The sequence below is a fragment of the Dromiciops gliroides genome, chromosome 3 (genome assembly GCF_019393635.1).
Source record: "Dromiciops gliroides isolate mDroGli1 chromosome 3, mDroGli1.pri, whole genome shotgun sequence".
NCBI classification, from domain to species: Eukaryota; Metazoa; Chordata; class Mammalia; order Microbiotheria; family Microbiotheriidae; genus Dromiciops; species Dromiciops gliroides.
In genome coordinates this window covers 476,941,101-476,954,535 of record NC_057863.1, presented here as the reverse complement: position 1 = coordinate 476,954,535, position 13,435 = coordinate 476,941,101, and the positions used below count along the sequence as shown (strand labels likewise).

General features: G+C 39.7%; 1 protein-coding gene across 1 annotated transcript in view; it reads left to right on the top strand.

Moving 5' to 3' along the window:
* LOC122747801 (WD repeat-containing protein 49-like) overlaps window positions 1-13,435 on the top strand; it is a 118,389-nt gene that overhangs the window by 71,143 nt on the left and 33,811 nt on the right. The window contains exons 11-12 of the mRNA XM_043993629.1: window positions 135-180; window positions 12,631-12,690. Of these exons, the coding sequence (XP_043849564.1) occupies window positions 135-180; window positions 12,631-12,690 (106 nt within the window). The remainder of the gene's footprint in view (window positions 1-134; window positions 181-12,630; window positions 12,691-13,435) is intronic.

Genomic DNA, 13,435 nt, shown 5'->3' with positions numbered 1-13,435 from the left:
TGACTACCAAGTTATAGATGGGTTGTGATCCATGTTAGTGTATTAAAATCATAGGTCTTAGATTTGTTAATATAATCTATAAGTGTAATAGATAAGATGAAATATCTGACTCCTGAATTTTTTCATTGTTCTAGGTACATCATAGCTGTAGGATGGGACAGAAGGATAAACATGTATTTTGTAAGTGAATAGCAAAATAAGACAGTTTCAACTCCCCAGTTCAAAATAAACTTTCTATAGGTTGACTCTTTTTCTTTTACAAAAAAACATTGGGGAAAGGCCAACACATTTATCTTTACTATTTTTACCTAATAACATAGCTGGCCAGTGAAGCAAAAAGTGAGTCAAGAAAGAATTCTTTAGCTCCTCTTCTGTATATATTTTCCCTGCCCTTGTTTTTCTCCTTCTGTTGTTTGTTCTCCCTGATCTCAGTTGGGTGCAGAAGAAAACTGATTACAGAGACAGTAAGTGGCAGACATGGCTGAGTCACATTGGGTCACCCTTAGAATCCATTCATTTTAACAAGCATTTATTGAGCTGTTGTTACATGCTAGGCACTGAGCTAGTTGCAGTGGGGATTAAAAAAATCAATAAGATACATAGTTCCTGCCTTCAAGGTCTACCATCCTAATTGGTCTCCCTACTTCCAATCTTCTGATTTTTAATACACTTGATTCAATTTTTAATAACACACATACATTAAACACTTGAGTGAAAGGCATGGTTGCAAAAGATGAGCTTATATAGGAAAAAAACACAGTGCCTGCCCCCAAAGAGCTTATATTATTTTCTACTAAGGGAATACAATATTTACCCAAGTAACTAAATTCAAAATAGTTTCAAGAGGGAGAAAATGCAAATAATTGGGGAAATCAGGAAAGTAGCACCTGAGCTGTGAAGGGAACTAAGGATTCTATCACTTGGAGATACCAGATGCATTTTAGATATGAGGAAGAGCTAGAAAGCCAGTTTGACTGAAACAGAGTGCATGTAGGGGACTAAAATGAAATTGCATTAGAAAGATAGATGCCAAACAGAGGATTTTGTATTTTATGCTAAAGGCAACATGGAGCCACTGAAGATTTTTTTTGATGAGGAATTGGGAAGTAAGGGTGGGGTAACGTGATCATATCTATGTTTTAGGAATATCAGTTTGGCACCTCTGAGGAACTTGGAGACTAGAGACCAATTAGGAGGCCGTTGTAGTGGTCCATAGGGAAGATGATGAGGATTTATACTGGGATAAAGGTTATGTGAATGGAGATGTGAAGAGATATGTGAGAGACACTGTAGAACTGAAATCAACAAGACTTGGTGAGTGATTGGATGAGGATTGAGGAAGAGGGAAGAATCAAGGACAGTCCCAGTTTGTAAAAATAGGTGTACCTCCCTCTTTGTATTCATTCTTCCAGCTCCCATTTGCACTGGCATAGAGGGCAATATCTACTGCACTCCTCAGGGTTAGGTTATCCTGAGAGTTTGGCGTTCCTAGTACTATCTCTCACAAGCCTCCATCCAATGTGCCTCTCATTATCAATCAGCCAGCTGATATTAATTAGCTTTTACAAAAGAGATATTTACTGAGAAGATAGAGGAAGGAGAAAAGTTGCAAAAAACATCTTCCACACCAAACTGAGGGGACTCAGTCTTTCCTAGCACTCTCCATGGGAGAGTGGACTCCAACTTAATATACATGTTAATAAGGCACATGCCAAATCAGCTAAGGAGTACCTTCTTGCCTCTAGCAATAGAAATCCTTTTTCTTGATTCATAGAATCCTTGGGTAAAGATCTCTAATGGGCTTGGAGAATCAGTGCCTTTCTGGAATCACCAGCCATCACTTCTCTTCATGACAAAAGGTCACCAAGCCTGATGCTGCTGTCATCAAGTCTTTCCACATCTGTCCTCAGATTGAACTCTGTGTTGTTATTGTTGTTCAGTTGTTTATGACTCCATTTGGGATTTTCTTGGTATAGAACAGGGGTAGCAGATCATTTCCTTCACTAACTCATTTTAAGATGAGGAAACTGAAGCAAACAGGGTTAAATGACTTGCCCAGGGTCACACAGCTAATAAGTGTCTGAGGCCACATTTGAACTCAGGTCTTCTTAACTCTAGGCCTGGCACTCTATCCATTGCACTGGACTTTTGTTGCCAGACAGATGTCTGATGTCTTTGATGGATCTCCTAAAAGTTGCCAAGGCACTACCCTCTCAGAAAAGTCATTCACCTAGTATCTGGAAAGGATAAACACAAAATAAACAGAGGTGTCATGTGCCAGATGGGAGATAGGCTATCCTCCCACAGAGTAACTTACAGAAGTTCTTGCCTCATTTGCTGCCAGGAAGGAAACAAGACTGAGATACTACTGGATTGTCCTTTTTGTTTGTGAACTCATTTCCAATTCAACATCTTCTAAGTCATTGGTTCTTCTGGCTTTGCCACCAATTAGAAGATTTTCATCATCATTTAATACTAACACCTTAGTCAGTCGTGGCTGGAAACAGACTTCCAAAGTTCTATATGTTAAATTAGAATTAGGCCAGGAATAGCCTTGTATGCTCTGTATAACTTACAAGGAAAGACAAATCTGAGCAACTCTGAGACAGAAATTCTTAATCCATGATTTATGAAATTTAAAAAACGTTTAATATTTTATAACCACTTTAATATAACTGGTTTTCTTTTCATCTGTATTTTATTTCATGTATTCATGTATTTAAAAACTTCTTTAGGGCAGCTAGGTGGTGCAGTGGATAGAGCACCAGCCCTGGATTCAGGAGGACCTGAGTTCAAATCCAGATTCAGACACTTGACATGTACTAGCTGTGTGACCCTGGGCAAGTCAATTAACCCCAATTACCTCACCAAAAAAAACCCCAACCCAACTTCTGTAAATGGGTCCATAGGTCTCACCATACTGTGAAAAGGATCCATGACATAAAAAGCTAAGAACTCCTGCCCCATGGATGAGCCCCATTGACTCTCACTAGCCAGCTCCTCCTTTATACATATGTACATGCTCTTTTCCCTGGTTAGACCATAATATTCTCAAGGGCAGGAGTTGTTTCACATCTATCTTTGTATTTTCAGTGCTTGGCACATAATAGTCATTTACTACTTGTTTGTTTACCAACTTAGTTGATTACCTATCCTTTCACTAAATCCTTTAAAATCCATTCTCCTGGAAAGTTTTTTGCATGTTAGATTATGCCTAGCTTTCTTCTCTTTCTCTACAATGAATTTTAAGATGGAATCATTTCTTAACTTCCTGAGTTTCAATTGTGTCTACTATAGCGACAAATTCCCCCTTGTTGGTCAGAGCCAGAAAGGCAACTCTTATGGCTTTTTTCACCCTTTGAAGAATGAAATGATCATTAAGGCAAGTCAGGAATCTGTCAGATGTTCCACGGTTAGCAGAGAGAGGGCTTCAGAAGACATTCAGATAATTTAAGTCCCCCATTGCTGCTATATCATGCCTCCATGCTAAGTCTGTGATGTGCTTTGCAAACTTATCGAATTCTTCCTTCTGTTCAGGTCATAATACTATCATGATATTGATACTATTTCTACCTTCATTGATTCTTGCCCAAATGCTCTTCAGTATGCTTCCTTCTGCCTTGATTTCCTGAAATCCATTTATCTTCTTAATATATAGTAGTGCTCTACCTCACCTTTTAAATCTACTTTATTTCTTTTGAATGAGGTATATCTTTTCAGTCATATCCCAGTCACGAGTCACATCTTCTTAAGTTTCAATGGTCCTTATGAGCTCATATTTAGCTCCTTGCATTTGAAGTTCACCCTATTTATTACTCATATTTTGTGAATTTATGGACCTGAGGCTATGAGTTTTATTGCTCTTCCTCTTTTTGGATATTGTTTCTTGTGAATTAGTGGTTCTTTCTTCTGCTATTCTTCCCATGTTGTGACTGCTGCTCTCTATAGTATCTAGATCTATTTGAGCATTTTTCTTCTTCCTCATCCATTTTCAATTTAAAGCCCTGAGAAGATTTACAAGCATAATGGCTGGCTAGCCAAGAAGAGTCCAGTCCTTAGGAAAATGCACAGTGTTCTCTGCCTGCTGCATATCTATGTGGAGGATTGGTGAGCATGCATCTAGGCATGCATAACAGAGGTGCTGAACCCTGATTCAGAGCATGTACAGGTAATCTGTGACTGTTTCCTGGTGAAGAAAAGTCTCTGAGCTAGAACTGAGTGCACATGCAAAAGGCATAAAGGGACCAAAGATCCTTTTCCCCTGTGGCAGCTTTTGGGTGAGGAGGGGAAAAGTCCTGTAAACTTGTGGATTGCGGAGTCCCTCCTCCACCTAGTTGCCATGTGACCACAAATACATGGAGCTGCTGTTTCTTCTGTTTCTGCTGTATCTCTTCTTTCTTGGTCTTAGATAAATGAGTTTCAGACATAGAATGGACCAGGTCAGGACCTTGTAAGCTTTGAAAGGTTGGAGAAAATATTAGTGGTCCAACAGCTGAGGTAGTAGGGGGAAGTGTGCTCCACTTCTCAAAGATTTTGTACTTTGGGTCTTGCTATATCATCTCTGTAAATAGCTTTTGTAAAAGCTAATTGAGTGAGGCAGCTAGGTGGTGCAATGGATAGAGCACTAGCCCTGAATTCAGGAGGACCTGAGTTCAAATCTGACCTCAGAAACTTGATACTAGCTATGTGACCCTGGGCAAGTCACTTAACCCTCATTGTCCTGTACCCCCAAAATCAACTCCTTTCAAAACAAAACAAAAAGCTAATTGATTCACTGATACTGATTCACTGATACTGGCCAATAGGGAAATTGATATTGGGTTATTAATCATTGGTTAGATGATACTGAGGAGATGTTAACTAGATAGAGGCTCATGAATAATGGTACTAGAATGATACCTTAATCCCTCTGGGTTATCTCTAGGACTCTGAAAGGATATATAGTCAGACATGCTCTGAGGACTCAACTTAATATTTGAAGTGCGAGTTAAGAAAATGAGCCTAAGGGACAGTTAGGTGACACAGTGGATAGAGCACTGGCCCTGAAGTCAGGAGGACCTAAGTTCAAATCTAGCCTCAGACACTTACTAGCTGTGTGATCCTAGGTAAATCACAACCCTGATTGCCTTCTCCTCTTCCTCTGGCCCTGTCCCCAGCAGAAAAAGAAAAAAAAAAGAAACCCAGAGCCTAAATGTGCTACAGAGAATTCCAAGCAATCAGGTACATTCTATCTCTCAAGAGCTCATCATTCCTATATTTTAATCCAAAATTCATAAAATCCAAATCTTATTCTCAGACAGCATCTTCTTAAGTCTTCTGTTCAGTCCTTAAATACATATTTCTCTTCTGAATCCCCAATGATGTAGGAAATATTACTTTGTCCCCAAGACCTTAAAGTTCTTTCCCCCCCAAGATCTCATAATATGTGGGAATGATTACTAGGTTCTTCCTTGTGATATTTGTCCCAATATAAACCATCAGAAGTAGGTAACGGCCACCATATTTGACAACTATCAGAAGCCTTCATCATGAACCAGAAATATGCCCTAAGTCATCTCTTATTATGTATACCCTCAATAACTCCTTATTAAAGAGTCATGAACAACCACTCTTCATCTCCTGCTGACAACTTTGTATTTATAACATTTTTCCTCGTAGGACAAGAAGGCAGTTCTTCCTGAGATGATCTGGGTCCCCTCTCCAAATGAAGTGACCCAGAACTTTATTAAACTCTAAATGTTCAGTGGTCACTCTTATGCCACATTCTTCCACCATTAGACTTCAGGTTAGGATTGACCCTTGACCATTCAGATCCATTTTCTTCTTTAATTCCTTCATGAAAATCTTCCATTTTTCTATGAGAGACTTCATTCTACTCAAAAATTTAAAGAGCAGAAATGTATTCTTTTTTGTGTGTGTGAGGCAATTTGGGCTAAGTGACTTGCCCAGGGTCACACAGCTAGTAAGTGTTAAGTGTCTGAGGCCGGATTTGAATTCAGATACTCCTGATTCCAGGGCCAGTGCTCTATCCATTGCGCCACCTAGCTGCCCCAGAAATGTATTCTTTCAGCCCCTTTAAGAATGAGACTAACTTAAACTTTACGCATACCCAGAATTGTATCTATCTATTACACCTTAGTTATTTGCAGTTTGGGATATAATGGGGTGGGATGTTTAGGATGAAAGCCATTTTCCCTGATCATTAGTAGGGTGAGGGTGGAGAGTAGAAATAATTCCACCCCCGGAGGGTAACAATTAGCATAGTCATGACCAGCTTTCCTTCCCTTCCACCAAATGCTTATTACACAAAAATCAATCATGGATAGCAAGTAAACATATTTATCAGAACAAGCTAGGAAAACAGGAATGGGGAAGCTATAGAGATTAGTTTGTATAAGATTAAAGGGGGTTCTGTGTCCAGGGAAAGAGATGACATTTCAGTTCAACTGTGGAATGAATGACCTCACATAAAAAGCCTGTTCTTAGCAGTCCTTGAGGTTTAGGCACCAGTATTAGAGGGATATATTGGGGTGTCAGCTCCTCCCTATATGCCTATAGACCTGAAAGATGAACAGCTCTTATTGTAAGAGAACTCATCAGGTACTACATCCAAATAGCAGCCCTGAGTGAATTGAGGCTGACAAATGAAGGCCAGTTCACTGAAGTTGGTTTTTCTGGAATGGCCATTGTAACGAGAAGCACTAAGAAGCAGGTATAGGTTTTGCAATCAGATCTAATCCAGTCAGCAAGCTTGTATGCCTCCTCAAAGGAGTGAATGACAGGCTCACAATAATGCCACTGCTGTTTGCAGGAAAGCATCATGGCACCATCATCAGTGAGTCAAAGAAAAATTTTATGAAGACCTGGAGACCCTCATCATCAATGTCCCAAAAGAGGACAAGCTTTTAATTCTGGGTGACTTTAATGCCAGAGTAGACACAGACTATCAGACATGGCAGAGAGTCCTTAGGAGGAATGGAGTTGGAAACAGCAGTAACAACAGTCAGGACAGAATATTTTTACATCTAATAACCTTATCACCAATACTGTCTTTTCTTTACCTAAATGCAACAAAACATTGTGGAAGTACCCTTGCAGAAAGTTCTGGCATTTAATAGACTATATCATTGTAATGAAAAGAGACAGGCAGGGTGAGAGTGATGAAGATGATGTGTGATGCAGAGTGCTGGACCAATTATAGACATCCTCTCCGAGCTAAAAATTTAAATTAAACAAAAACAGTGACCCAATCAACTCAATAGATTAGAATGCTTCTCTCTGTGTGAATAGTTATTGCTGACTTGGGGAGAAATGGAGTCAGCACACAATTAGCAAGAGTGGAGTACAAAAAGAGTGGGTAGCTTTCAGAGACTTGGTGTACAGTACCTCATTTGCTTATCTGGGCCAGAATAGGATTGGTTTGATGAAAATGATAGGAAAATTTAGAAGCTTCTAAGTAAAAAATGCGAACTTCATGGAGTTTACCAGCCAGACACTTTGTACATCTCTAGGAAGGCAGCATTGGACTCCAACAAAAGTAAGGTGAATATAAAGCTTAGGGAGATATAGAATTGTTGGCTAAGTAAGAAACCAGATGAGATTAACTTTTACACTAATAGCAACAATCCAAAGCACTTCTACAATGCCCTGAAGACTGCTTATGGGCCAAAGATCTCTGGTGCATCTCAACTACTCAGCACTAATGGAGCCCCACTGATCAGTGATAAGGACATGAATCCTGGAAAGAGGGGCTGAACATTTCCATAATGTTCTCAATAGCTCATCTTCAACCCATGCTGAATCCATTGTCAATCCCTCTCTAGTTTAACTTATGACTGAAGAAGAGGTATTGAATGGTGCAAATTCCATTCCAGCAGAAATCTACAAGGCAAGGCATTCCCTGCTCATATAGAAGTTTACGGAAATCTTTTGGGTTATATGGTAAGATGTTATCCCCCAGGTGTTCAAGGATACTTCCACTGTCCATTTCTATAAAGGAAAAGGAAATAGCTTGTCCTGCAACAATCTCAGGGCAGGGTCTCTTTTAGTCATTACTGACAAGATTCTTGCCAGTCCTCCTTAATCAGCTGATCCCTCACCTGGAAGATGGTCATGTACCTGAGAGACAGTATGGCTTCAGAAAGAGCCAAGGAACAGTTGACATGGTGTTTCCTGACAAATAACTCCAGCAGAAATGCTAGAAGCAGGACAGAGGTCTGTACACAATATTCATCAACCTGACCAAGACCTTTGATACTGTCAGTCATGAGGGCTTGTGGAAGATCGTGGTGAAATTTGGTTTCCTGTACAAGTTCATTGGTCTTGTACATCAGTTTCACAATGGCATGCTTTCATGAGTTCTGAATAAAGGAAGATTCTCTCACACTTTCTCAGTCACCAATGGAGTGAAGCAGGACTGTATGCTTGCCTCCAAGCTTTTTTAGCAATGTTGTCAGATGCCTTCGATGAGGATGAAAATCTCATTAAGGTCAACTACTATACTGACGATACATTATTTAACTTGAAAAGACCCCAAGCCGAGGCAGAAAGCTGGGAAACAATTTTTGAGACCAGTGCTTCTGATAAAGGCCTCATCTCTAAAATATATAGGGAATTAAATCAAATTTATAAGAATCCAAGTCATTCCCCAATTGAGAAATGGTCAAAGGATATGAACAGGCAGTTTTCTGATGAAGAAACCAAAGCTATCTATTCCCATATGAAAAAATGCTCTAAATCTCTAATGATTAGAGAGATGCAAATTAAAACAACTCTGAGGTACCACCTGACACCTATCAGATTGGCTAAAATGACAAAAAAGGAAGATAATAAATGTTGGAGAGGCTGTGGGAAAATTGGAACACTAATGCATTGTTGGTGGAGCTGTGAGCTGATCCAACCATTCTGGAGAGCAATTTGGAATTATGCCCAAAGGGCGATAAAGCTGTGCATACCCTTTGACCCAGCAATACCACTTTTAGGTCTTTTGCCCAAAGAAATCATGGAAGGGGGAAAGGGACCCACATGTACAAAAATATTTATAGCTGCTCTTTACGTGGTAGCAAGGAATTGGAAGTTGAGGGGGTGCCCATCAATTGGGGAATGGCTGGACAAGTTGTGGTATATGAATACAATGGAATACTATTGTGCTGTAAGAAATGATGAGCAGGAAGAGTTCAGAGAAACCTGGAGGGTCTTACGTGAGCTGATGATGAGTGAGATGAGCAGAACCAGAAGAACATTGTACACAGTATCATCAACATTGAGTGTTGACCTACTGTGATGGACTATATTCTTCTCACCAATGCAATGGTACAGAAGAGTTCCAGGGAACTCATGATAGAAGAGGATCTCCAAATCCAAGAAAAAAAAGAAAGAAAGAACTGTGGAGTATAGATGCTGATTGAACCATATTGTTTCTTTTGTTTTGGGTGCTGTTGGTTTTTTTTTCTTTCTACTTTGAGGTTTTGCATCACTGCTCTGATTCTTTCTCTTGTAACAGGATTAATGCAGAAATAGGATTAATGTTATTATGTGTATATATATATGTGTGTGTATATATATATATATCTATATGTATATGTATAGAGATATATAGATATAACCTATATCAGATTACCTGCTGTCTAGGGGAGGGGGGGGAGGGAGGGGTGGGAGGGAGAAAAATCTGAAATTGTAAAGCATGTATAAACAAAAGTTGAGAACTAAAATAAATAAATAAATAAAATAAAATTTAAAAAAAAAATAAAAAAAAAAGAAAAGACCCCAAGCCAAGATTAAAGTGAAGGGAGAGCTGGTGGATGACTTTTTGTTCACAGATGATTGTGCACTCAATGTAGTCTCTGAAACTGAGATGCAACAGAGTATGGATCAATTCTCTGCAGCTTGTGCTAATTTTGGCCTTAGAATCAACTGCAAGAAAACAGGTTCTCTACCAGCCCGTACCATGCCATCCCTACATGGAATCACTGGTTACAGAAAACGGAGAAATTTCGAATGCTGAGGATAAGTTCACTTACCTTGGCAGTATACTTTTCTGGGGTGTACACATTGCAAGAGCTAGCTCAAAACTGGGAAGGCTTCAAAGGAAAGTGTGGGAGAGAAGAGGTATTAGACTGCCTACCAGACTGAAGGTCTACAAAGGCATTGTGCTGACCTTATAGTTGTATGCCTGTGAAACCTCAACAGCACACCAGTGCTATACTAAGAAACTGAATGGATTCCATTTGAATTATTTTAGGAATATTCTGAAGATCACTTGTCAAGATAAGGTACCAGACACTGAGGTCCTTTCTTGAGCTGAACTGCCAAACATTAAAACTCTACCAGAGGGGGCAGCTAAGTGGCGCAGTGGATAAAGCACTGGCCCTGGATTCAGGAGGACCTGAATTCAAATCTGGACTCAGACACTTGACACTTACTAGCTGTGTGGCCCTGGGCAAGTCACTTAACCCTCATTGCCCCGAAAAACAAAACAAAACAAAAAAAACAAAAACAACTCTACCAGAGAGACTGCAACTCCAGTGGGCTGTCCATGTAGCCTGAATGCCAAATGTTTACCTAAAAGAGTGTTTTACAGAGAACTAAGATCAATTTTGAGCCTAATCCCTTGACTTTCCCCTCTAAAGATACACTATAGGGGAGACTGCCCCTAAAGCGTTTGTGGAAATATTTGTACTTTGTTCTGGATATATCTTCTAAGGAAAGATTCCTTCATCAAAGCTACCTAATGTTAAAAAGTTAAATGGAATTGGGGTGCTAATTACTGCCCCCATAAAATTTGGGGAACATAGTTGGTGGAGGCTTGAGCTGAAGGCAGAGACAAGAGATGCCTACAACGGTGTATCTGAGAACCCTGATGAGGAAAGCTAACAGGTCTGGCCTGGAGAGAGCCAGTGTCAAACATATTACAGAAGAAAAATATTAAGGGGGAATGGGGATAGAGAAATGGGTGAGTCACTAAAAACTGGTAGTATCATAGAAGGCCTATATGTAGGTTTCTTCATCACTCTCATCAATAGCTTTGTTAATAGCCAAGAAAAAGACCTTGTCCATCTTCTTTTCTCTCTCCTAGTTTGGCATAGTACCTTGCACATATTATGTACTCAGTAAATGTTTGTTGAATAGAAAACATATGTGTATTACCTACTTATGTGCTCATATACATCTAGAGGGAAAGCAGTTGCAAAGAGAGTGAAGAGAATAGATTTTTCCCCCTGAAATGATTATGAAATTCTTTGAGAATCCAGCACAATCAAAGTTATAGTCTACCTTTCTCAAATATTTTTGCCCAACATCTTGGGGGAAGTGGAAATCAGAAGCAAGAGAGAAACTCTCTTGGGTAGCAAAGGAGAATTTGTCTTAAGAGAGGACTCTGAGTTTGCCCATTCCATTATCTAAAGGATATATAAATCAAAGGCAAGGCAAACTGTGTACTGGGCAACTGTATTTCATCTTATCCCAGGGACAAGACCAGCTTTAGTTGTCACTAGCTTGATTGCAACCCACTGAAGAGTATTCAGAGGCAGATTATCCAGACTGTAATTCATCCTGGTGCTTTGCTTCCTGTTTCTTCATGTTCATATTGTGGCTTACTGTTCCCACTATCAGAAGGTGAGCCCAGGGAAGATGAAGAAGATGAAACTCAAATCTATTAGCCACTAGGCAGGAGCTGTGAGATAAAGATGTTCGTTTTGTTTCTTGTTTTAGTATTTTTTTTCTGAGGCATGGGGAGAGGGAGGATTGTAGATTTAGAGCTAGAAGGGACCTTAAAGGTCATGGTATCCAACCCCCTCATTCTATAAATGGGTAGTAATGGGACCAGGGGACCTGGGGGCCAGGAAGGAATCACTAAAAATTAGGATAATTAGAAAAGATAAGTACATTCCTCCACCACTTTCATCAGTTAGTAGCTTTGTTAATAGCCAAGAACAAAACCTTGTCCATCTTTTTCTGTGCCTGGTGCCCAGTGAGGTTAAGTAGAGAAAAGAAAGAGGTTAAAAATAATGGCCAAAATGAATGGTCAACCTCTCATGCTATGGTTCCATAACACAGTCAGACATAACAGAAAATTAGTTCCAAATTGTAAGCTAATTATTCATTTGAAAAATGTTCCTTTATTTTAAGATCTGAATACCTCATTTCTCTATTCACATAACACAGAAAGGTGAAATAGTATTTCCTGGGAAGACAGGTATACATTCATCCTCAGGCTTATTGGGGAGCTGATTATCCAGCTTTTCTCAGTGTAGGGCTTTTATTTCAGTTACGTGGTTTTGTTTGTAGAACGTGCAATAAATAGCTATAGTTGTAATAATGAAGACTGGGCAGTGACTGGCTCACTCTTTTATCAGCATCCTAGGAAAAGCTATCACCAGAAATATGATTTGCTGAAATGCAATCACCTTAATGCCTTAGTGCAGCATTGCTTTTCATTTGCGTGGGCTTTCGGGGTCGGGGTGGGGGGCAGAGAGGGGGTGATTTGTTTTGACATTTTGAGGATTTAAATCAATGTTGGAACCCAGGAAGCTGAATTTCAAAGGGCTAGGAGGTGGATCAGATCCTTTTCTGTCATGTGACTGTGTTGACTGCTCATCACAAACGGTTTGTCCTCTTCGATTTTTGGTGCAGGATTCTCCTCATGACTTCCATCACTTCTGGAAGCCTCAGCCACATTGGCCGGATGATCTAGTAAGTTCTACCTTGGATTTTTATTCACTCCCTGAAAGGTAAGAATCAAAAGGAATGCCTCCTTTGTCCAAGGGAGCCTTAGTACTTCACTGACTTACCTGGGAAAGGAAAGAATATCTAAGAAGTGTTGCCTATCACCCAAGTCCAGCTGATTAGCGTTACTATTACAGGGAACTTCTGCTAAATCCACTTTATCCCTAAACAGAACTGTGCTATGTTCACATTGAGGTGTTGACTGGCAAGATAAAGAGCGTGCATATATTTAAAAGATGGGAAGTTGGACATAATAGATTTGCAGATTCATGTGTAATCTTTTTTGTTATACTATGCTATGGAAATGTTTGTTTTATTCCATAAATTAAAATTAAAATATTTGTTTCAAAAAAGAGCCTGCATGCTCACAGGGTTAGACTGACATCATGTTGGTGGGCAGAGCTAGAAGCTGATGATGAGGATGTCGTACGTGAAGTAGGAGCCACATAACACACCTACCTACTCCAGGACTTCCCACAAGTGTCCAGTTGTAAAAATCTGATGCTCTTCTGTTAAACAGTTGGCCAAACTTATAGGACACAGGGCTTTCAAACTGGTTCCAGCTTGCCTGGAAGGTCACAGAATATACTGGGAATAGCATTAGATTCAGAATCAGAAAACCAAGATTTAAATCTTGGTTCTGACACTATCTGTGTGACTTTGGGCAAGACTTCTAACATTTCTGAAGTTCAATGTCCTCAATTCCAAAATG